Raw genomic sequence first — 25926 nt, forward strand, 5'->3', positions numbered from 1 at the left:
GCTCTCATTCCACTCTGGGGCCTGTCATTCCAGTTCCAGAATACTCCTACTGCCCCCAGGGGCTGTCATTCCACCCCATGGTCTCTCATTACAGGCCCAGAACACATCTGCTTCCCCCAGGGGCTGTCATTCCACCCCATGGTCTCTCATTACAGGCCCAGAACACATCTGCTTCCCCCAGGGGCTGTCATTCCAGTCCCAGAATGCTTCTGCTACCCCCAGGGGCAGTTATTCCACTCTGGGGCCTCTCAGCACAAGATCCAGCTATGTATAGATAAAGAAAGATCATCAGATGGTAAGTGATATCCTGGTGGAACCTGCAAGGTCCCAGTGCTTACTAGTCACAGGCGTATGATGCTATGAGCTGAGTAATTTTGGCCTGGGCAAGGACCCTTGGCAGTATGCATGGAGTACAAATCACTTCTTTCATTTGATAGGCAGAGCAGGTAGCCACATTTACCAAACAAAATCTGCAAACACTTTAGTGACTCAAAACAGGGTTTAAGTACCCTAAACCATTGAACTGCCTGCCATTTGGTTTTTCTGTCATTTTATTTTCCTATCAGTCCCTGCAGCATCTTGTTCTGAGGACACAAGGCGACTCCTACAGATTTTACCCCTGAGCACTCTGTAACGCTAATTCAGATTCATCCCAGCTGCATGTATGCAGGACCAGCCCTAGATCCAGTGGTGCCCCAGGCAAGTTCACACAGTAGTATTGCTTTTAATGTCTGCATCATTCTCATAACACTTGTCTACAAGTAAAATAACATACATGCATATTACATTCTGCATATGACGGATTCAACAGAGTATTTTTGTGGATGGAATGATCTCTGGAATGCAAATTTTTTGCTTCCCCCCTCCCACTTTTGGGAACAGAATTTTGGGGAGCACTTTGGGCCACGATGGGAGGAAAGAGGTGAGAAATTTGCACAGAAATCATTTTAGAAATGTTCTGCTGGATGCAATGCAGCCTCTATCTCAGTGCACAGACAGATATGTCCACATTCGTGTGAATGTGCAGACAGAGAACACAAATTAACCCCATTTACACACATGAAAAGGGCAATAAGTAAAATGTGGTTTGGAACTGCTCCCATTTCTTGTGTACTAGAACTACTTCAAAACATGGATTATATGTCTAAAATTATAGCTTCCACGAACAGACTGCTTTCTTGGGGATTGGCAGTCAGTCTATGCACACTCGAGCCATTCTTGCTGAAAAAATGAATAAAAATAAAAATAATTTTTAAAAAATTCCATCCATCCCAACTTCTGAAGCTTCTTGGGAGGCTGTGTGTTTAAACATCACAGCTTCCTGGGGCCTGGCCAGAAATACTTGTCTGTGACAACATTACATGAGAGGTGAAACACTGAAAAACCCAGGGCTTTTTTTGTAGAAAAAGCCCAGCAGGAACTCATTAGCATAATAGGCAACACCCAACAGCAAAAACTCATTAGCATATTAGGTTACACCCCTAAAAGTGCAGCTCATTAGACTATTAGGCCACACCCCCATGCCTTCCCTTGGCTTACCCGGGCGCCCCGTGGCTGTGAGGAGCTCAGACAACCCCCCCTTGAAGGGAAGGGAAGGCAGTTTAAACTGCCTTCCCTTGGCTTGCCTGGGTGCCCCAGGGCTGTGGGGAGCCTGGGCAAGCCAGCCCTTGGAGGGAAGGCAGTTTAAATTGTCTTCCCTTGGTTTGCTCGGGCTCCCCGCAGCCCGGACTAGCCAGCCATTGGACAGGCCAGGGAAGGCACGGGGAGGCATTTAAATGCCTCCCTGATCCTTCCAGGGCCTCCCCTGGCCTGCCCGGGGGCGGGGGTGTCGCTCGTGAGGCCATGCATGCAGAGGTTTCAGCTGTAGTGGGCATGACCAACTCTGAAGCCAGCTGGAACTCCGTTCCTGTGTGTTCCTGCCCAAAAATAGCTCTGGAAAAATCACTTGCCCTCAGTGTTGGCCCAAACATATGCAGCATTTCCATGCCTGCATCACATATCCATGGCAACTGTTGGTATGGTATGGAGAAGATGGATGTTGGTGTACAAGGTATACTATTCTTTCAAGCATACTGTAATAGGCTTTGTTTTGTGCCAGGTTCAGCATCAGGTTTACAGCATCAGCTCATTTCACACTATTGTGAAGCAGATTCTAAATTTTGGGTTTTAAGATTCTCTCCTAACCAAACAAAGGCCCCTGTCATGACATGTGGTCTTGATGGCTTTGTTCTCTCCTGGTGTCTGTTCGGTTTCTTCCTGGTCCTTCCTTCCCATATGCAAGGCTGCACTCTGAACTGTGGAACACGAATTGTGATGAAAGCAACACTGGCACTCTCCCCTATCCAAATGGCCCAAGTTGTGTCAGAGCACTGGTGCCATCCTCTGTCTTTTCCCTTTTGGCATACCCTCTCCCAGATTTCTAGCTGGGCATTCTCATGCTAAGCTGTACTCTCTTCATGGGCAGATGCACATCTGGATTTAATCACTATTCCCTAACTAAGCATTCCAGTGGGCAAACTGGAACACCTGCATTCTGACCATGGCCAAAACAGGGTGACAGTTGCACCCCAAGAGTGATGGTACTTTCAAAACCCCATAATAGAAAGGACCCCTTTAATGAGATACTTCCTGTTCTGCTGCTGCTACTCCAATCTTCTTATTTCTTATTATTATTATTTATTTATATGCCGCTTTTCTCCCCAATCAGGACCCAAAGTGGCTTACCCCATAGTGCTGTAATTTAGAGCAAGACAGCACTGAAGTCTCATTTCATGGCAGAAGGGGAGGAGTACAAATGTATTCGACTATGTAGTCCTTCTTCCCTTGCATGCATGACTCACCGGCTTGAAATGATACAAAATATGCAGGAGAGAAATGTGAATTGCCACTGTTTCACTGCTATTTACTTTTACAGCTGAAAAGTGAGTAAAAACAACTTTGAGAGACATAGGAAGCAATCCTAGGCAGGTATACTCAGAAGTAAGTCTTACTGTGTTCTTAGGATTGCTGCAACAAAATAGTCAGAGGGAATTCAAAAACAGTTTCATAATAGCCAGTAAAATATCAGAAAAAGAAAGGTTATCAGAAAGCAACGTGAATACCCAAAACAAGCCCTCTGTTCCCGCTGTTGTAAAATTAGCCCATATTCTATCACTGGGAATTAACCAATATCTAAATGACTGTGATTGTATAATAGCATTATAGAACAGCATTTCATTGCTTAGTGCTACGGCACTGGCTGTATACTATGTTTCCCCCTTGGCTACTGTACCAAGAAGGAATTACTAAATTTACAGGACTTCTAGAAGCAAGTCTGGCTCAAAGCAAGTGGGTAGGTAAGAAACTGACAGAAATCATATACGGGCTTGGATCCTGTCGAAAAGATCTGTGCACTCAAGGGAGGCTGATTTCTGATCCCCCCCCCCATGCTGCTCTTGGGGATTTCAGGAGCAGCATTTGAGGGGGTGTTTTGGGCTGCAGTGGGAGGTGGGATGCAGAGAAGTTTTGGAAAGGATCCAAACCATCATGGAGAAGAAGTCTGCTATAATTATTTAGTATTCTTGTATATATATTTTTGTTCTGTATGCTTTGAATAAATAGCTGAGTGTCACTTCATAGAAAGGGACAGATAATGTTCTAAACTGCCAGTCTCACTTTGAACAGTGCCTGACTTCAGCACAGTTTGTCATAGAACAGAAACCAGTTTTCAGTCATCTTAATTCCAATTGAAAAAAATCGGTGTATCTCAATTTACATATAGCACAATATGAAAATTTAAAAACCATGGGTTTCAGTGCGTAAGCCAAGCAAAGGAGAAAGAGTTTCAGTGCAAAATGATTGCCAACTTTTGAGCTTCCTGTAAAGCCAGGGCTTTTCAGGAAGTTCAGATTAGAGACTTTCTGTGAGAAATCTGTCAAAAGAAGATGACCTTTTTGGCATTCAGTTTTCCTGTTTCGCAATCTCTCTCCATGACACTGAACAACTGAATGACAAGAATTGAGATGAACTTGTATTCAAGGCTTGTTATTAATTTAATCTAGCTGCAAGCTAGCCAATAAAAACCTAGCTTTTGATTAAACTTGGTTATTCTGGTAAGCAAGCTGACGTCGGCATTAAGTTCTTTTGCAGGGAGACTGCTCATATATAAATTTAAAGTGACATTAACACTCATATTATTCCACTTTTCAATGAGGGGAAAAAAACCTACATTAATTCATTTTGATTCAGTCTGGATATTCTGGCAATGAGAGGTGGTTATTAAATGGAAGAATAATAACATGAGAGAAGCTGGGCCTGGAAACTGCTGGATGGCATGAGGCTACCACACTGGAACAAGGTTCTCCCACCACTAACGACCCAGCTTCGTCTCATTCAGTTCTAAAATTGTGCAAGTGCACGTGAAGTGACCCATTCTCTTCTATATAAGAAGGAGGAAGGAATTCTGGTGTGGCAGGCAAGGACCAAGGCACAACAAGAGGTGAGGACTCAACCATAGCTGGGGAGAGGTTGTCTGCTGTGATTCTATTTCCCAGGAACCCAGAGCACAGCTTTGTTTTCTACCAAATGAAAACTGCAAGTCCACAGACAGGCAATGGGAGTAGGCTGTTCATTCATCAGGTACTGTGTAAGAAGAACTCTTCATTTTGAAGAGCCGAGAAACGCTGATATACTGCAATTCAGGGCAGCAATCACAGCTTGGAAATCCGGAGAGTAATTTATAAGGCTTTACATACTAAATGCCATCTTACTGAGTAGTTTCAATCAGTCCCAATTTTATCCACCATTTTCATCCATCTATTCATGTAGTCTATCTTGTTCAATACAGTATTTTGGTTTAATGGGAAATACTCTTAAAACAGGTATTTTTGATTGCTGATATTTTGTAGCTGTGTCAGAGGTTCTGGGATGTTCAATAATGTGGCTAAAACAGGTCATGCTTACATGTCCTCACACTGCTCTGCTGAGGTTTTCATTTACTCCTGGTAAGAGATGCACACAGCCTTTGTGTCAGTGACTGTGCACTTCACAATATGTACAACACTGCTTATGGCAGAGGAGGGTAACCAAGATGATTAGGGATTTGGAGCACCTTCCCTATAAGGAAAGGCTGAAGAATCTGAAACTTTTCAATTTAGAAAAGATATGACAAAGGGGGAGGGGACATGATAGAGGTTCATAAAATTATGCATAGGGTAGAGAGGGTTGACAAAGAGAATCTTATTCTCCCTCTCCCAAAATACTAGAACTTGAAGGCATCCAATGAACCTGATGGGCAGTAGACTCAGGACAGAGGTCTCAGCCTCTATGCCTTGGAGTTGGCTGTCCAAAGGAACTGGTTGGCCACTGTGTGAGACAGGATACTGGACTAGATGGGCCATTGGTCTGATCCAGCAGGGCTCTTCTGATGTTCTTAATGGCAGGGTTGAGTAAGTGCAAGGTAGAAGGCACTCCCCTTGTTCACCTGAATGTCTGAAACTGTTCATTGGGGTACATCAGATACATGAGGGTATCTCCTGCTGTTTCAAAAAAATTTTAAAGTCAGTCATGCAGAAGAAAGGAGATTAACTGGATCAATGCCATGGTACTTTCCCTATTTTCCCCCATGGTACTTTCCCTTTCTAGTTATGACTATGCTAAATGGTTGTGGTCACAACAAGTGGATGACAGATAAAACTAATGTGTGAATTAGCTATTAGGAAAATATTTTACATGGATAAAAACAGTAGAGTAATCCTCTCCCACCTGTAGATAGTGTGAGCATGCTAAATTATTTATGAACGAACAAAGAATTAATGTTTTGTTGCTGAAGGAAGAAATGGAATAATGATGTTACTAAATCTGTTGAATTGTTTAAACAAAGTTTAAGTCTCTTTTAAAAACTCCAGTAGCCTCTCCCTTTTTAAGCAACAAGAACAACAACTTCAATCTGTTTTATACCATCGAAAAAGAAATAACAATCCATTAGTTGACAAATGGCATTTTTAGAAATAAATTGACGTACTTTTGAATTTTTTTGCTGGCCTCCTGTGATGCCTCTGAAGCATGCTGAAACTTTAATTCCATGTTTGCTTTCTCCTCTGCCGTTTGTTGAAGCTGGGTTGCCAGTTCCTCATTTTGAAGAAGAAGCATGGAGACAATCTCCTCTCTGTTTTTCAGAGCTTTTTCATATGTCATCAGAGCAGAGTTGAACTGATCCTTCAGATTCACTTCTTGAGACAAAGACTGGTGAAGGCTATGAAAACAAAGACACACGATCAAGAGATGCACCATGTTTGCTTATTAGTTTGAGTGATCTCCGGCCTCTACTTGCATTCAAAGGAGACAGGACAACAAACACACCCAGAGAGTACAATTTTAAAAATACAGAATTAAGAAATTTTCAAAGATGTTAAAAAAAAACATGGCAAAGGGAAGCCTATTAGGGTTGCCAGGTCCCCTTTGGCCACTGGCAGGGGAAGGGGTGGGGTTGTCTTTTCCTGGTTGGGAAACTCCTGAAGACTTGGGGGTGGAGCCTGGGGTGGAACCTGGGGAAGACAAGGACCTCAGTGAGGTACAATGCCATACTGTCCACATTATCCGTTTTTTCCAGGGGAACTGATCTCTGTAGTCTGGAGGTGAGCTGTAATTCTGGGGGAACCTCAGGTCCCACTTGGAAGCTGGCATCCCTAAAGCCTATCAACCCAAGATTTGAACGGTTGACACAAATGGTTTCGCATACATAAAAATCATACAAAGTTGAACAAATGCTCACTATTACTTATTTTATTACTTTTATATGACACCTTTCTACCGTCATGAAACTCAAGGTGGTATACACGGGTTTCCCATGAGGTCTCCCATCCAGGCTCTGACCAGACCTAGACTGGCTTAGCTTCAGTAGGCTTGCTGTATCACAGGTTTCTAGCCATGTTATTATTAATAATTATTATTACAAGAAAGCAGGTTTAATCCACAAAATGGTCCAGTGTTTGTTCATTCTTCACAGCAAACTTACAAAGGTGCTATCATTCCCATTTCAGTCAAGAACTTTTCCTAGAAATAATGACTGATGAAGTGTGAGATATTAGGATTTCCTTTCCTCATGTTTCTGGGTTCAAATGAACAGGGAAATAAATGGAGAAATGATACTCCCACAATGCCTTAAAAGAACAGATGTCACTTCCTGGCAGATGTGACCTTTGAGTGATGGGGTGATAGTTTATTGGATTTTCCATAGAAGATGATTCAAAAGCTTCCCCATGTGCAAAAGGCCCATCCTGCTTCACTAAGGTTTGGTAGTCTAACCTTTTCGGGTATCCTAACCTAAGTTATAGCCTTTTAAAACCATTCACTTCAATGGACCTAAAAGGGCATAACTCTGCCCAGGATTGCATTGTGAAGTGTCACTGAACTTCTGTTTTATTAAGGCTAACCCTGGGACAACCTTATCACCATTTACACATGTGGCAGCTACAGGAAAAGCTTACCTGATGTTGGCTTCCAGACATTTATTGTGAAACCCAAATCAGAATTATGTTCTTCTAAACCCATTTAAATCAATGGGCTTAAAGCAGAGGTGTAAAACTAATTTATTTCGAGGGCAGGATCTGATATTGTCGCTGAAGGTAGCTTACATCCCAATGGAAGTGAAGCCTAAGTATATTGTAGGGCCTTTGGAGAAGTGTGGCACCTGCCTGCAGTGATATGCCATGCACTGGGCATGCTTCGTTGGCAGGCAAAGACATTTTAGTGGTCAGACAAAAACAAACAGGCTTTTTGATGATCCCCCCCCTCCTTTTTCTATGTTTAATATTGTTTTTGGAGTGTTTTGATTTATACTGTTTTATACTGTACTCCAATTTTATTTTTTTGGACTGATATTTTAAGACTTGTATTTTAATTTTTTAAAAATATTTTGATTTTCTGGCAGCTGCCTCAGTAATGAAATCTTGATGTGCAAGGCATAAATGCTTTACATAAATGGATAAAAAAGAGCAGCTAAATTCTCTTAGAGACATCCCTAGATGTTGCTGTAGTGGATCAAAAGAAACTGAGTGGGAAGGCACAACTCCTCCCCTTTTAGCCATGTGTAGTCCAAGACAGCATTTCTTAGGGGGAGATTTTTTTGCACCTAAAAGCTAGGCCTAGAAATGTCCCAGTCATAGTTTTGCAGAGGTGCAACACCCATTACTGTGCTGCACACAGATAATGAAGAAGTGAAATTACACTTCCCCATCTTCAAAGCTTTTTACTCTTGCCTCTCCCTTTTACTTCCACTCTGTCAGACTTAGATTGTAGGCTCCTGCCATGTGCATTGGCAGAGCCCTATACTTTCTTAATACTGTTATGCATAAACAACACCTCCACACCAGCTAACCAATGAAACTACACTTTTTATACTTCTGCCTCAAGCCTGAGATGTTTATTTATTTGTGGTTTTTTAAGACAGCTTTTAAACAATTGTTTATAAAGTGGTTCACAAAAACAAACACCACCCTTTCTAGGTTCCATCCTCCCAAATAGAATTGCCAGCCTCCAGGTGGGGCCTGGAGATAGGGTTGCCAGGTCTGGTTTGGAAAATACATGGAGACTTTGAGGGTGGATCCAGGAGTGGGTGGGGTTTGGGGAGGGGAGAGGCCTCAGCATGGTACAATGCCATAGAGGCCACCATTCAAAGCAGGCATTTTCTCCTGGGGAGCTGATCTCTGTCAGCTGGGGATCAGTTGTAAAAGCAGGAGAGCCCCAGGCCCCATCTGGAGGCTGACAACTGTACCTGGAGATCTCCCGCTTTTACAACTGATCTCCAGCTGACATAGATCAGCTCCCCTGGAGAAAATCACAAACCAAAAAGGGATCACAAGTATCCAGCAGGAAAATCAACACTCAAACAAACCCTGTGATATGAATGACATTTAGTAAGAAACATATTGCTTTTAAAACTTTATAAGATTACAAAAATTGTCCAACATTCTCAACTTTACAGTACTGCAAAAAAGTCCAACATTCTCAATGAGCACCCAGTTATAAGCTCATTTCAACAGTAGTCTTCCTCAGGAGTAATCCTATATAGTGAGGAGGTGTCAGCTTCTTAATCCAGCTCAGTATTATAATAGGAGCAAACTTCTTTATTTCCTTCAAAATGCCTTCTGGTTCCATTATGAGTGTTTATATTGGGAGCAAGCCAGACCTCTCTGGGTGCAAAAAGCCTCCTCAGTTTTGCCATTTGCCAGCTCCAGCGGAGCTGAGCATTTGCCAGCCATTTGAAAATTGAAGGGTTTCAGCGGGGGAGAATAATAGGACTGGTTTGCTACTACTATAATAGATAGTGTTCATGGAAAGCATCAGCCAGCAAAATCGAGGAGGCTTTTTATTGATAATAATTTAATCCATCCCCTCCCAATAGGGTTCAAAAAAGGTCATTCTACCATTGAACACTGTCAAACTCTATATACCTTGGCTTCAGAGGCCATTAGAGGCCCTACAAAAGCCCCATATGCAGGCTTTATTGACCTGGCTTCGGCATTTGACTCTTTAGATAGAGGTAGATTACGGCAGAAGCTTTTGAACATCAACATTGACCCGTGGCTGGTATATCTGATTAGCTACCTACATTGTGATACCAACGTAAAGGTTAAGGTTGGGAAAGAAGGCTTATTCACCAAGGACATCCAAGTGCTGAAAGGGGTGAAACAGGGTTGTGTGTTAGCCCCCACTTTGTTCAATTTGTATTTAAATGATATAATAGCTAGTTGAGAAGGTAGTGAATATCTGGCACCGGCCATTGGACAATATAAGGTTCCAGTCCTTCTGTATGCAGATGATATGGTCCTTCTGTCCTTAACCAAGATTGGCTTGAGGAGACTGCTGAATAAATTGGGTGAGTACTGCAGTGCGGAAGGCTTGCACGTAAATTATGCCAAATCAAAAGTTCTGGTTTTTAGGAAACACCCAAAGAAATCTACCTGGAGCATTCTTGGCACCCAGATCAAACAATGCAGCACGTATAAATATCTGGGTTTAACCTTTTCTGAAACTCTCTCCTGGCGCCCCCGCATTACATCATTAAAAGCTGCTGCTATGAAGAATTTGGGGGCTCTACTGAAGTTCTACTTTTCTAGGGGAGGATAATTCCAGCCATGCTATATGGATCAGAGATCTGGGGCTGGGGAGATCAGATATTGTCCTCATTAGAAATAGTACAGAATTATTTTATGAAGTGGATTCTCGCCTTGCCAAGGGGTGCGCCAGTGGCATTAATGAGGGCTGAACTGGGAATCACCTCATTGAATGCCAGAGTCAATGTCAGAATTCTATCCTATTGGAGAAAATGTTTAGAACGACCCCAGGATTCCCTGGGGGATTTAAGTTTTAGTTTGCACCTGAAAGCCTCCAAGAGATTAGGTGACCATTTGGCCTCGATTCAATTAAAATGTTCAATTCCTGATAATCTATTAAGGAATAAAGCTCAAGCATGAGAACTGAAGGAATGGGTGTTCAAAAAGGATGGGCTTATGGATCAGGATGTGATGGCACGTTGTCTTAAGGCACCATTATTCTAAAAGGGATCACTGTAGGTCCCTGTATTTAGAGAAGTTAACCAGCCTGGAATTAAGATCGTCTTTTACAGCTTTAAGATTTCAATCCATGCCCTCAATGTTCAGGACTGAATGTTTCTTTGGTATCCCTGCCCCCCTTAGACTTTGTCTTTATGATATGGGGGAAGTTGATGATATTGTACATTATATTCTGAGTTGCCCATGGCATGAAGCCCCTAGGCTAAAGTACATAATCCCTATTATTCCACAGCATAATGGACTCTCCGATCTGGATCTGGTCAAATTTTTACTCTCGGACCTTGACCACTATGTCTCTATCAGAATGGTGTTATTTGCCTTAGCAACAAGGAAAATCAGAATGAGTTCAGTATTTAATGTAAAGTAGAAGGAGTATACTGATTTTTTTTAATTGTCTATATTGACATTTTATAGTCTGATGTATTATGTTATGGCCTATGGCTAAGACAATAAACTTACTAAATGTCATTCATATCACAGGGTTTGTTTGAGTGTTGTTTTTCCCCCTGGAGAAAATGGCAGCTTTGAAGGGTGGGCTCTATGGCATTGTACCATGCTGAGGCCCCTCCCCAAATCCTGCCCTCTCCTGGATCTAACCCCAAAGTCTCCAGGTATTTTCCAACCCAGACCTGGCAACCCTAAAATTCACAGGTATTTCCCAACCTGGAGCTGGCTGTCTTACAAATAAAGCAAAGGCTTCTTTGCAAAAACATGATGAAATTTGCTCTGAAAGGAAGCAAGTGATTAGATGGGCCTCTAGGCTTGGATCCAGGCTAGACATTTCCATGGACACAAAGATTTCCAACCATGGAGTGCAATTTTCCTGCCTCCAGGCACCATAAAATGCATCCAAAAATACTGTTCTTGTGGGATAACTGTCCCCTAGGAACATGATTGGGGGGGCACTTTGGACTACCATGGCATGAAGGACATAGAAAATTCATACTCTATGGGTAAAAATCCAAGTCCTAGACCCAGCCCTTAGAGTCTTCTGGATTGGAAAATTCCTGGAGATTTGGGGGTGGAGCCTGCGGAAGGTGAGGTTTGGGTCGGGTGGGGCCTCAGCACAGTTTAATGCCACAGAGTCCACCCTCAAAAGCAGCCATTTTTTCGAGTGGCATTACTCTCTGTAGTCAGGAAATGAGTTGTAATTCCAGGAGATCTTCAGGACCCACCTGGAGGCTGGCAACTCTACCTAGAGAGGACCACCAAAAAAGCCCTGCTCCTACTTCTCTTAGATCAACTGTTTGACCAGATCTTTTGCAGAGCTATGTGCTGGACAGTTAGTGAGCACACAGAACAATTCAAATGTTCCCTTACAGCAGATACTAGAAAGCAAGACAATATTTGCAACATTTATTGATTAGACTTGTAGATTTGTATTCTATCCCTCCATCGAAATTGCTCAGAGTCCCAAGTAGCCCTACATTTTTCCTCAGAACAACACAGTGAGGAAAGTTCGACTGAGAAATAGTGACCTAGCTAAAGTTGCCTCAGGGGTTTCATGACAGAATAAGTTTTATTATGCTGAAACACTTGTTTTAAAATTGATATTTGATAAAGTAAAAATAATTGTCCTGAACAATTTGTTTGGAACCACTGTTTGGGAAGAAATTTTTTTTGGTGCAAATGCTAGATGAGTAGAAGACACAGTGATGGAATGCACACACACAAACACACTCCTGAATAATTACTGTCCAAGCAAGGAATGAAGTATAAATTATGTGTCCCTGTTTTAATCGCTGAAAAATCAGCACTGGATAATAAACAAGCTATGGGTTAAGACTGCTGGCTTGCATGGTCCTTCCCCCCGCCCCCCCCTTCTGCAGGAGACATGACCGTATCATCACATAGCCATATCATATAGAAATTAAAACCCACCCTACATGCATAAGTAAAATATGGCTGATTTAATCGAAATCTAAAAGTGAAAGGTCAGAATATTGGTATGTCATTACACCTACCACCTGAGGTTGTTTGAAAATGCTGTGAAGTACCTATTCAATTAAATAAAGACATTTTGAAAGTATAAATAATGTATAAAGAGACATGAAAAATCCACAAAGCAGAGGCACTCCAAAAACCACTGGAAGAGTAGCAGATAAAAGATACAGACTCTGATTTCACTAAGAATGGAGGGAAAAAATATTCAAGCATTTCAAATTAGAATAAAAGCTCTAAGCCAAAGATATCACTGTCCCATTTATTAGGCATGTTGGGAACACTGTGAGCTTTACAAACAGAAGCCTCAAGTACCATCCTGAGCAGGACTACTCAGAATCCTACACAGGTCTCTTCAACGGGCTTGCTCCCAGGAAAGTGTTCTTAAACACTGTACTGCTAGACTTCTAACATTACAGCCTTATATTTAGTGGTATTTACTTCTGACTAAACATGCATAGGATTGAACTGCTCATCCAACTTCAGTAAATCTGTAGGCTGATTTTAACATCTAAGAGTTCATAGGCCTATGGTCTATGCTGCTAGCAAAGGTATATGAAAAGAAGACATTCAGTTGTAGCCTTTTCTGAGGTACCATTTTGTGTTTTTAAAATCTGCTATGAAATCCATGCTGTTTGTTGTAATACAATCCAAGAGACTGGACAAAAATAGAAATCAAAGCCAAATCTCATTTTAATAAGACTCCACTGCACAGTGCATTAGGTCACTTACCACATCCAATTTCTAACATCTCACATTGCTCCTATTTAAGCACTCATCAAAATAGTGATTTTAAAACTGGCATTGGTGCTGCATGATGATGATAGCCTTCTCTATCACTAGCCAAACTGACACGACAGTTCTGAGACAGAGACAATTTCACCAGAGTGATAAAAGGAGATGTTCTCAGTAGTTCATTACAGTATGTTACACAGTGAAATCCACATAAATTGACTTAATCTCTCTATCTCTGTGTATGATTTTTTTTCACTTTAAGGTTGCTTCCATGTGGCACAATACCCTATTTACTGACATCCACTGAGAATGCAAAGACAGTTGTAGAAATAATGCTGCATCCTTCTTGCTTTCCCTTCCCTGCTACCATTTTTTAAAAAATTGGTAGTTGGTACAAATAGGGCTTTTTTCCTGGGGAAACGTGCCGGAACAGAGTTCTGGAACCTCTTTGAAAAAATTCTTTGAAATGATGCACAGCAGAGAAACATCACTTTTTACTCACATGTACTCTACTAAGGTCGCAATCACACACAGAATTAGCCATGCCATAGGCGCAAATGCCAGGTGGATTTTAAGGGCGCGATCAGATGCCAACATCTACCAAGAGTCCTGCTCCCATCGGCAACTCGTTTTGCTCCACTGCAGAAGCGGAATAAAAAGACACTGAGGAAAGTCCAGTAGCAAACAGGTTTGCTACTGGCCAGGAATGGACTTTTCCCTGTGTGATCGTGCCCGCGCCCTCTCATGGCATCGGGATGATCTGATCGGGCCCCCCCAACTCCATGCCGTTGTTTCCCCCCCCCCCATTTCAGTATGCACATCATCGCACACTGCATAGGGAGCACTCAGTGCGGAGAAGCGAAGCATCGATCCCTCATTGAAGCGCACCGGAAATATGCAGCCACCCCCCCCACTCACCCGCAGTTGCAGTAGGATCGTGCAGTAGGAGGTTGCCCCCGCTGCTCCCAGGGTCCATTCCTGCGGAGCAAATAGCCTCACTTCCCCCTGCATTATCTTGCGTGTGTGAACGCTGCCTAAGTTAAAGTAGGCAGTTTCAAATATTATATCATGTGCAAGTTAAGTGTATGTTTCCACTACTCTACTATTCATAAATATCTCGTCTCATAAATATCATCTTTATGTTCATTGCCTTATCACAGATTAACCGATTTTCTATTTGCAGAAAGTTTTTGTTGGGAAGAAGCATTCAAAACACGATCCTCCACAGCAGTCTGAATGGTGCAGTCCAATTCTATCACGCCAGAACTCTACCATCTTATTAACTCTGCAGGAGACGGCCTGTGGTGGCAAGATCTATCCCAATAAATGGGATAGAATGTCTGTCTAGAACCTGTTCACACAGAACATGCACATGCATCTCTCAGAACAGTTGGAAACCTTGAAAAAGCATGATTCCTAGTGCACAGGGAGAGTTGTGTGAGTACAAATGTATATGCATCTGGGCTGTATAAGGTGTTCCAATGAATATTCAGTTTTGCCACAGTGATCCTGCTCTCTGTCCCATGTTCATTAACCCCTCCCCTCCAAAAAATAGTAATTCTACTGCATGTATAAATCTGGTTCCATACAGATTAACCGGACACACTGCATGTTTACTATGATGTTCTTCAAGAATTTGTGTAAAAAGACTCAACAACATAACAATCCTAATTTCCCGCAGAATTTAAAAGTTTTTTGAAAAATAAATAACAGGAGAGTTCATTTTAAAAAAAACATTCTGATAACATGATATGATATTTTGTTGTATCTTATAAGATGTTTAAAGGACTCAGTGGGCTGCTTCTGCAAAGTGAAGAATTCTGTAGAGTGCTCATTCAGTTAAAAGTGGCACTTATTTGATCACAGCAGTCTCATAGCACTGGAACACGACTCAGGCATTATAATCACCTCCAAACAAGTTCAACTTACTGGCTGTGCTTTATGCCATTTACTTTTATTATCGTCTCTAGGGAATGCTGTTTACCCTGCTTTAAAATTTATATGACTCATTTTGCAAGCTGCTTTTTCAAAATTAGTTTGAAGGGAATAGTGATTTAGGAGACAGAGCGGAAATCAATTCCAATTCGATATTGATAGCTACCGTGTGATGTAAACTGTGTGTTCTTTCTAATTAAATGTAAACACGTTCAGTTCTAAAGTCCAGCAGCAATGACAACAGCCACTAGAATGAATTGCTTAAAACATTGATCAACCGATTTGTCTGAACCTTTTGTTCATACCGTAGGTATTCTTGAGCAATCCATGGCAGGGTGAGTGTCAGTTCCAACTGACTTTAGTTTAGGTCATCTTCAGATTAAAAAAAAGAGACATGGACAAGAATGTGGAGTGCTCAGTAATGCCTAAAGTTATTCATTAACTATGTCCTTCTGATAGCTAATCAATAGCATTGCATGGAGCCAAGCACACTGCTCTGAACTGCCCCTCTCAAACGCCAAGTCTTGGTAAATATTTAATGGCAGTAAAAGGTGTTTTGGTTGTTATCGAACTGATACCTTTAAAGAACTCTTAAAAGAAACTTTATCTTGCCTCTCTCTGCATAATTTGTTCATTCATTATACAGCCTTGATGCAAAGTGCTTAAAAGAATGCTTTTCAGTTCAGCCTTCCAATGGAGGATATTCAGCTCAGTGTGTGTATGATAAAGGGAAAATACTTTGGTTACAAAAGGACAAAAAGACATCTTTTAGACACTCGTGTTTCCTTGACAGAGCACTGATGCACAAATATAGATTAATCAAAACACCATGGGGAGCTCCTTCTCCAAAAGAAAAAGGCCAAAGTAGCTGGCACTTCTGAGTTTAGAAAAAGGATACCTGGTGGTGGTGGTGCTGCTGGTGCTACAGTTATATAAAATTATCACTGAAAAGAAGGAAGTGATTGGAGAGATATTTCTCTCTCTCTCTGACTCACACTATTAGAACTTGAGAGTCACTCAATGAAATCGATGGACAGTAGATAGAGAGCCAACAAAAGAAAGACCACCATTACATATGAATTTGCTGTCATGAGATGTGGCAATGGTTTAAAAGCCTATCACTGGCTTCACTTGGTTATGATAGCTAAATGGATATGGATAAACAATGAGGAGAAGTCTGTTGCCTTTATGCTCTGTTTCCTGGAAGCATCTGGCTGGCCATGGAAGCAAGATGCTGGATTACCTCTGGTCCCATCCCAGAGGATTTACAATCTTGTTGTACCACATGAAGCAACTATTTTGCCAGCCTTGTTTAGCTATGCCTTGATTCACTGGTATTCAATAAAATGCTACGCCCAGTTGCAATTAATGATGGCAGTAGGCAGGGTTCAGTATGTTGTTGTTTGCTGTCAAGTCACAGCTGACTTATGGTGCCCCTTATGGTGATTTTCAAGGCAAAAGACATTCAGAGGTGGTTTGCCATTGCCTGCCTCCACGTCATGACTGGTATTCCTTGAAGGTCTCCCATCCAAATACTAGCCAGGGTTGACACTGCTTAGCTTCTGAGATCTGATGAGATCAGGCTACCATGGGATATCCAGGTCAGGGTAGGGTTCAATATGGGGAGGGGGGGTCTTTATTTCAGTACATTTTTATACCTCCAAGGTTCTCCTCACCTCCATTTTATTCTTACAACAACCCTCTGAAGTCCGGTTTATGGCGGCGCGTTGAGCAGACTCACCTCCCGGACCTCCCGGGGGTGAAAGCTGCGCACCAGCAGAAAGGGGGGGGCGAGGCATCGCTACCCCCCCGGAGCCTGGCTGAAAGGCTCCTAGCCACGGGAGTTCTGAGAGGTCACCTCTTCACCAGCACGATGCTGGGGAATCGAGGCGCTGCTCCGTCCCAACGGTCCTCCTGCTGAGTGTCCGAATGGAACTAGTGATGCTGACTGGGACAAGCGCTGGAGATCGAGCGGTTAAAACGGAGGCTAAGCGAGGTCGTATGACCGAATATGAACTGTGAGTCGGATTAGAGCGTATTTGCTAATTTAAAAAGAAAGCTCCCCACCCCACGGACTAGAAAGTAAAGCGTGAAGGGGAAGGGCCCCGCCCATGCGCATAAACTTAAAAGCGAGACCCAGGGGGGGGAGTGGAAGCAAAAGCGAAGAAATCTGCTGGGAAAGATTTACCAAGGCACGTATGAGCGCATATTCAGAGACTTTAAAAATCTTTGCGAAAGTAAAGAATCCATAAAGATGGCGGGGAAGAGGACAGAGAAAGAAAAACTTTCAAATGCAAAAGTAACTGAGAGCCCACAACCGGAAGGAACCACCGAGCTGGCCAAAACATTGGCAGAATCCCTCCGCCCCCTGCTGGACCAGATGACTAATCTCAAGAAACAGTTGTCAACAATGAACCAATGTATCACCACTCAGCAAAAGCAATTGAATGAGACTCTTAAAATTATGGAACAAACAGCTGAGAAGGTGAAAGATGTTGACGCCACTGCTCAAAAGGTGAAGAAAAGGGTACAAAAATTGTTGAAGGCGGAATTTTCGATGAGCGAGATGGATGTGGCCTATAGGTCGTATTCCGGATATATAAAGAAAAATAATCTGCCTGGGGAAATAGTAATGAGATTCTCGAAGAGGCACGTGAGGGATTCAATCCTGAGAGCGACAGCGGGGTCACCTTTGAAAATTGGGGACAATACTATCAGGATCCTGAAAGATATCCCATTTGAAATAAGACAAAGGAGAAAGAAATACAAAGATTTAATTCTTTCTCTTCAAACAAATGCAATTGTGTACAGGTGGCTAATTCCAGAGGACATAACCTTCAAACTTCAGGATGAAAAAGAAAAGATTGATTCTGTTTCAAAAGCACGGGAGTTTCTGAGAATCCAGTTGGGAGAGCCAGAGGAGGTGGGAAAAGAGGAGAAGGATAGTAAGTCCAGTGGTGAGCTGGACTCGGGGTCTTCCGGAGAGGACTCTCTTTCTGAGAAAGGGGCGGCGGCTCCTAAAAGTCCTTACAAACTGCGGAAAAGACAGGATAAGAAAAAATGAAGGCTGAAGGACTCTGAATTGTGCCTTTGAAAATATTGTTGTTAATAATGAGATACTCTGGGGTTTCTTTCCAACAGTTAAATTTAAGACTTAAAAGTAACACTAGAATGTCTGACTAAGTTCATAAAATTGTTATCGTTTTAAGGGATGGCTTTGTACTTAAGCTAATTTGATGATCTTGGGTTTTTAGTTAGTGGTGGTTATCTTTTCTTTCTCCTTAAATGTAGTTCCCCTCCCTTATTTTCATTGTAGTTTGTAGTCCTTATATAATATGCAATTAAAAAATCCCCTTCAGGGGGCCAAAAAACAACAACAAAACCCCCCAATAACCCTGTGAAGAAGGTTAATGAAGAATTTTTAGTCCCAGATCATGGATGTGCAAAGGATGGAATCCAGGTCTCTCCAGGCCTAACCCAACATTATAACCACATCACCATAATGGAGCTGCTAGACCCCAGATACTGCTGCAAACATGCATACTGGGCCTAGAGCCCTAGCACCAAGTAAGTTTAGAGAGGAGGAAGAAGAACTCATGGGCAGTATAATTGTCTCATTATGTCAAGATGCCAGCCTCCAGGTGGGACGTGGTGATCCCCCAGAATGACAGCTCATCTACAGACTACAGAAGTCAGTTCACTTGGAGAAAAGGATGCTTTAGATGGTAGATTCTATGGCATCATACCCCACTGAGGTCCCTGTCCTCACCAGGCTCCATCCCCAATTCTCCAGGAGTTTCCCAACCTGGCAACTCTACCTCCCCATCCCCTGCCAGTGGCCAGGGTGACCTGACAACCCTGGTCTCATGACAGGACTCTGCTAATAGTGTGGGCAGAGTCATCAAAATGACTTCTTTATATACAGAAGGAGAACAAACACAACAGATGGAGGTATAGAGCTGATGAGGCAAAAGCCTTCCCCAAAATCATGTGGGAAAATAACAAAGCATGTCTCTGTCCAGGATACCAAAATGTCCCTTAAAAACAATGAGTAATTGCTATGATATTCTTGTGATGATACATTTACTCCAGCTTTCAACAACCGCTAACCAAATACTATTGGGGTATCCACTAACAGGACACAGACATTACTGTATATGTATTTAGCTTATTGTTAAAAATAGCCATTTATAGTAATGGTCATCACTCCAAGCATTCATACAGAATCATGTCCTACCTATCAATAATTTTTGTGTATGCTAAAATATCCTACCTGGTGAAGCCTTTTTTCAGAAACATGATTTCATAAGCGTGTTTTTCATACACATGATCCTCTGACATTTCAGGTGCCTCATTCTTCATCTTTATCAACAAAATCTGTGTAACTCAATACTCCTGAATGTTCATCTGAGGCAAAGAACGTATAAAATTACACTAGCCTGCATAAAATGTAATCCTCTCTGGGGCTCATGTCTATGGTAGAGAAACGGGAGAAAAGGACAGGGTCCAGTTTCCTTTATCTAATAAACAGAGATATCTCTTCAGACATACAGCCCTATCCCCCACTGGAGCTTTTTGGTCTGTTCTATTGCTGTTCCCTTTAGCAACAGAAGGTATCCTGAAACACAGAAACATCGTTACTGTTGTGGAAGTTCCACAGCCTTGTTAAAGTTGCAAATTAAAGTTGAATTTATCACATTTGGCCCATCTTGAAATCTATGGGTTCAAGCCTGCTGTAAAGGTTTGGGGATCCTGGCCTTATTTTTTCCCTGTGCCTTATGCCTCATGAGAGCTCTTTCAATGGAAAATGTGGCTGATTTTGCACTAGAGCTGCCTCGATGTTGCGCCACCGTTTGCCCCGATACTATTGGTCAATTTCACACCCGAAGCCGTTATTTCCTCCGCAGTTTTGTGATCCTCAAAAAACAGGATCACGAAACTGTGGGAGAAATCAGGCGAAGCCGCGAGTCAAGATGCAGCCCCGCGGCTTCGGGTGTGAAATTGACCAATAGTATCAGGGCAAACGGCGGCGCAACATTGAGGCAGCTCTAGTGCGAAATCAGCCTGTGACTAAATCAAGGGGAGGAAATGATCAGACACCCTACCAATTTACCTGTAAGGAAGACTTTGCCTCTCCCCAACATGTACTGTCAAACAAAGAGTTGAAAGATATGTAAGTAATTTAAAAACTTTTAAATGTAGCATCTTTTTTGAGAGAGATTGCCTTACATTAAGGATGAGATGGTTAGACAGTGTCAGCGATGCAACGAACATGAAATTGAGCCAACTTCGGAGGACGGCGGAAGACAGGAGAGCCTGGCGGGAGATTGTCCATGGGGTCGCGAAGAGTCGGACCCGACTGTGCGACTGAACAACAACAACAAAACACAGCAATATCATAGCATGTAGGGTTTGTGCTGGCCATCTGAATCCACTTTACATATCCTACATTTTTCTTACTATCTTTACTATATATTGATTTAGTATTGGTGCCAAGCACTCCATAGGGTTTAGAGATGACAGTTTTAGAAGATGGGGCAACAAGACATAATTGATCATGTGTATAGGTTAGCTCCTGGAAGACTATGTTACTTCCATATGAATTTGGTGTTATTCTCATAGATTCCTTTGGCTAAGTAATTTTCTCAGTAGAATTTTCCAAAAGTTTCTTATGCAGGGTGAATGGAGGAGTAAACCACAGGCGCCTGTATTATCATTTAATAGGTTGTAGTAAAATGGTACTATTCCACTGTTTAACCAAGAGTTAAAATATGCACAGTAATTCTGTATTTTCATAATATTCCTTTTGACAACGATAACAGCCATGAAAACAGTTCCCACCTGGCTAAACCTGACATACAGGTTTTGTGGAGAAAAAAAATGCATGACTTAATTATTGAAATGGATCTATTAGGACTGTCCCCCAATCCACCTTGCCTGCCCCACCTACAGATGAACTTCAAATGACCTGTTTTATGCGAAAAAAGAATTGTAATAACTTGCACTAAAAGCTGTTATAAAGCTAAGGCTGCCAGGAAGACAAAAGCATGGTTCAGAAATGCATCCAACGCCCCTAGAGGAGAAAGCTTTGAAAAGTCACCTTTCACAAAGTTTACTTTTACAGTGAACGAACAGATGAAATAATTTGAACGGGGTTAATTATGTTTGGTTTCATTAGTCCCCAACACTGCCTATTGTATAAAATGATTTAATTAAAATAACAGTTAATGTCAAGAGTAACACAACAAAGAGGCAGTCCACCCTCTCCCTGGCCTGTCTTCTGTTAGGGCAGTTTTATAACAGCATTCTACTTTTTCATTCTCCCCCCATTCCCACCCCCAAGTACTATGCCCTGCAAAAAACCATGAGATGAATATTCTTTTTATTTAAATGAGAAAGTGAAAGTCTCTTAAATGAAAGAAAGGTTTGTGTCACACAAGTTATCTCAACAGCAATCACTCCCCTATGCAGAAGAGTCCATTCTGATTTATGCTCATTCTGGTTTTGTGGATGGTGGTGGTAGAAAGCCTTCCAGTTGCAGCTGACTTAGGGCAAGCCTGTAGGATTTTCAAAGGAAGAGACATTCAGAGATGGTTTCCCATTACCTGCTTCTGCATAGTGACCCTGGACTTCTTTGGTGGTCTCCCATCCAAAGCCTAACCAGGATTGACCCTGTTTACCTTTTGAGATCTGACGAGATTGGGCTAGGTTGGGCCATCCAGGTCAGGGTAGGGTAGGGTAGAGTAGATTTCAGGATACATTTCCATTAATGTTAGGAGACCTTGGCCTGCCTGCTGTTTATACACACGCACATACACATGTAAAACTGAAGGTGAAACTCTCAAAAACTGATGACTCTGATTTCCTAATAGAAATACAAGATGGGACCACAGTGTCTTGCAAACTATATCAAAAAACTGAAATCATCATGACCAAAAACTAGATAAAACCATTTACTGATTTTTACCAGATTATTATTCAAGTAGTATTCAAGCCCACTGTGAGAAAAAATACAAAGAGCTCTAGAAAGAGGCTCCAGGTGAGTGTCCTGGCTGTGGCTGGTGGGGCAGTGGAGGGAAGAGGAAAACAGAGGGAGGTGAGACATGTTTCTTTCCTTCTGCTTAGCTATAAGGCAGGGCTGTCTCAAGTCATTTTGCTGCCCCAAGCAGGTAGTATGGGAGGAGAGCCTCATGCCATGTTTTTGTGGTTTCAAGGGTCTGGAAAGCAGTCCAATAGCCAGTTACAGGGTTGCCACCTCTGGGTTGGGAAATACCTGTAGCTTTGAGGGGTACAACCTGGGGAGGGCAGGGTTTGGGATGGGGAGGGACCACTGCCCAAAGCAGCCATTTTCTCCAGGAGAACTGACCTTGGGGACCTCCAGGTGCCACCTGGAGGTTAGCAATACTAAGGTAGGTTTGCCAAGTCCATCTTCCACCCCCAGCGGGGGACTTTGGGGGGTTGCAGTAAGGCCAGCTGAGAACTACAGCTCCCAAGGTGCAATGTGTCAAAAGTGGGGGTGTAAGAATGGAGAAGCCAGTGGGATGGGCCAAAAGGACACCAAGGCAGTTTCCCCAGTGGTCAATGGGAGAGTAGATAAGTCGTGGCCAGCACAGCTTGCCTTTTATATAAATATATATAGGATTATTTGGTATTATATAGTACTACCTAATGTATTTTAATCTTTTGTTAATACAGTACAGTACATTTATATGTTGCTGGCGCAAATACTTATTCAGGCTGCAATTTACATATAATATTCAAAGACATGCAAGGTGCTGGCATATATACACAATATTTCAAAGCCCATTTCAAAGTCTCTTTTGTGTTCTTTGTAGACTTCCTTTGAGACCTTCAGCAATCTGATGTGCTATCCCAGGTTTAAGCTCATTTCCAATGTCTTAGAGTTGTGTATTAATCATCATTTTTTAAGCAGTTATTCTGGTACTGATGCCTTATAAAATTGAAGCAAAGCAGTCCACAATCGCTTTCCTAAGAGCAATCCACTGACTGTATACGCCTCCAAGGTAGGCATAAGGTTATCAAAATGCTAGAGTTTCTGCTTTGGTTCAATTTTGTAATTGAACAAATATTCAGATCCCTTCTCTAGCCTGGTCCCACTGCCAATGCTGTCAGTCCAGCCCCCAAGGTAAAAACATGAAGCGGCTGGATGTTGTGATCTCCCCCCTGCACCTCGAACCACCAAGGAAGGGGACTGGGAAGACGAGTTGAACTAATCCCCCCCCCAGTTCTGAGGCTACATACATGGGGGGTGGGACCCAGGCCAAGCAAAGCATGATAAGCTGGAGAAACTTCTGGCCAAGGCTGCCAGGCGATCCATGGTGGGGCAATGCAGGGAGTTCAAGCCAGAGATTGTCGGCAAGCTGTGCCACCCCCACGCAGCAGCAGCTGCCCCAGGTTGAAGTCTACTGGATCATCTGATGGGGGAACAGGCACTGAACACATAAGGCCATACATGTGGCAGAGGCTCCAAGCCCCCCAGTGACCAGTATAAACAGAGATCACCAGCACCGCCCCCTTGAGGTGGTAGCCAGGTGGTCCATGGGGGAGGGAGGCCCGGCCACTGAGTCACATGCTCGGTGGCAGGACTAGACCCCTGATGTTTGGAAGAAATTGACAAAGAATACCTCCCCCCCATGGGTCAAAGTACAGCTGCCACAAGGAAGGTGCAAATATAGTGGCAGTGCTGGTTGCCAGCAGGCTCAGCAGAGGATCATCTGTACTCCCCAATGTGCAAACACCAATCCCTGTGGCCATCCAGGACAGCATCTCCAGAGATGCAGCCTGAGTGGAGAGGTGCGTGTCCTGGGTGGCAATGACCATGCCAGGCCTCTGCCTGAGTTGGTAGCACAGCTGGAGTTGCCAGTATCACCAGAGCTGGAAGCCAGCCCCTCTGATTCCTCAGAAATTGACAACTGGCTGCTGCCAGTGCCTGAGCCAGCAACCCCTGCACCTGGTCCAGCAGCAGCCGATAAGGTGCAGGTGCAAGCAGAAAGCCCAACTGATTAACGTCCAAGGGTGGCTCAGCTGAGGGAGCGGCTCCACAGGGACTTGGCAACCCACCACCAAGATGCATGCTTGTGGAGAAGGAAGGCGCTGAGCCCTGAGTACTGACAGGAGCAGCGCTGCCACTAAGGGAAGCATTGCTGGAGGCCCATATAGCTCCTACTCAGGGTTGGGCTCGCTGTGGAAGCAACAAGTCACATCGATGAAAACCTTGTGCTCACCCTCTGTTTCTGTTTCCTGACCTTGCTCCTGCTTGGATTCCTGGCTTCCTGACCTCCTTCTTTGGACGACTATTCTTTTGAACTCTTGACTTGACTCCTGTTTATTCTCTTCTGGCTTCAACCCTCGACCATACCTGACTCTTGTCCATCTAGTCCAACACTCTGTCACACAGTGGCCAAAAATACCAGGTGCCATCAGGAGGTCCAGCAGTGGGGCCAGGACACTAGAAGCCCTCCCACTGTTGCCCCCCCAAACCACCATGAATACAGTGCATCACCTGCCCCAGCCTGAGAGTTCCTATCTATACTTTGTGGCTAATAGCCACTGATGGACTTCTGCTCCATATACTTAACTAATTCCCTCTTGAAGCTGTCCATGCTTGTAGCCGCCACCTTCCTTTGGCAGTGAATTCCATGTGTTAATCACTCTTTGGGTGAAGAAGTACTTCCTTTTATCTGTTCTAACATGACTGCTCAGCAATTTCATTGAGTGTCCATGAGTTCTTGTATTGTGAGAAAGGGGAAAAGTACTTCTTTCTCTACCTGCTCTATCCCATGCATAACCTTATAAACCTCGATCATGTCACCCCTCAGCCGTCGTTTCTCCAAGCTAAAGAGCCTCAAGCGCTTTAACCTTTCATCATAGGAAAAGTGTTCCAACCCTTTTATCATTCTAGTTGCACTTTTCTGTACTTTTTCCAATGCTATAATATCCTTTCTGAGGTGTGGTGACCAGAATTGCACACAGTATTCCAAATGATGTTGCAGCATCAGTTTATACAGGGGCATTATGATACTGGTTGATTTGTTTTCAGTTCCCTTCCTAATAATCCCAATCATAGTGTTGGCCTTTTTTTATTGCAGTGGCACACTGTCTAGACATTTTCATTGAGTTATTTACTATGACTCCAAGATCTCTCTTGGTCAGTCTCTGCCAGTTTGGACCCCATCAATGTGTATTTATAGTTAGGATTTTTGGCTCCAATGTGCATCACTTTGCACTTGGCCACATTCAACCCCATTTGCCACGTTGACGCCCACTCGCCCATCCTCAACAGATCCCTTTGGAGTGCCTCACAACTCTCCCTGGTTCTCACCACCCTGAACAACTTTGTGTCATCTGCAAATTTAGCCACTACACTGCTTACTCCCAACTTCAAATCATTAATAAACAAGTTTAAAAGCATTGGACCGAGTACTGATTCCTGTGGTACCCCACTGCTTACCACCCTCCAATGAGAAAATTTCCCATTTATACTCACTCTCTGTTTCCTATTAATTAGCCAGTTTTTGATCCACAAGAGGACGTCCTTTTATCCCGTGACTATTGAGCTTACTTAGGAGCTTTTGATGAGGAACTTTATCAAAAGCTTTCTGGAAGTCAAGGTAAACAACATCTATTGGGTCCCCCTTTACCATATGTTTGTTCACTCCCTCAAAAAATACTAACAGGTTAGTGAGACAAGATCTTCCCTTACAAGATCTTCCCTTACAGAACCCATGCTGAGTCTACCTCA

General features: G+C 42.9%; 1 protein-coding gene across 1 annotated transcript in view; it reads right to left on the bottom strand.

The window, feature by feature from the left end:
- Positions 1–25926, bottom strand: part of MIPOL1 (mirror-image polydactyly 1) — a 213270-nt gene that overhangs the window by 33353 nt on the left and 153991 nt on the right. Inside the window, exon 9 of the mRNA XM_015410227.1 lies at positions 6002–6232. Within this exon, the coding sequence (XP_015265713.1) occupies positions 6002–6232 (231 nt within the window). The remainder of the gene's footprint in view (positions 1–6001; positions 6233–25926) is intronic.

Source organism: Gekko japonicus, unplaced genomic scaffold (genome assembly GCF_001447785.1).
Source record: "Gekko japonicus isolate JY-2015 unplaced genomic scaffold, Gekko_japonicus_V1.1 scaffold1150, whole genome shotgun sequence".
Lineage (NCBI taxonomy): Eukaryota > Metazoa > Chordata > Lepidosauria > Squamata > Gekkonidae > Gekko > Gekko japonicus.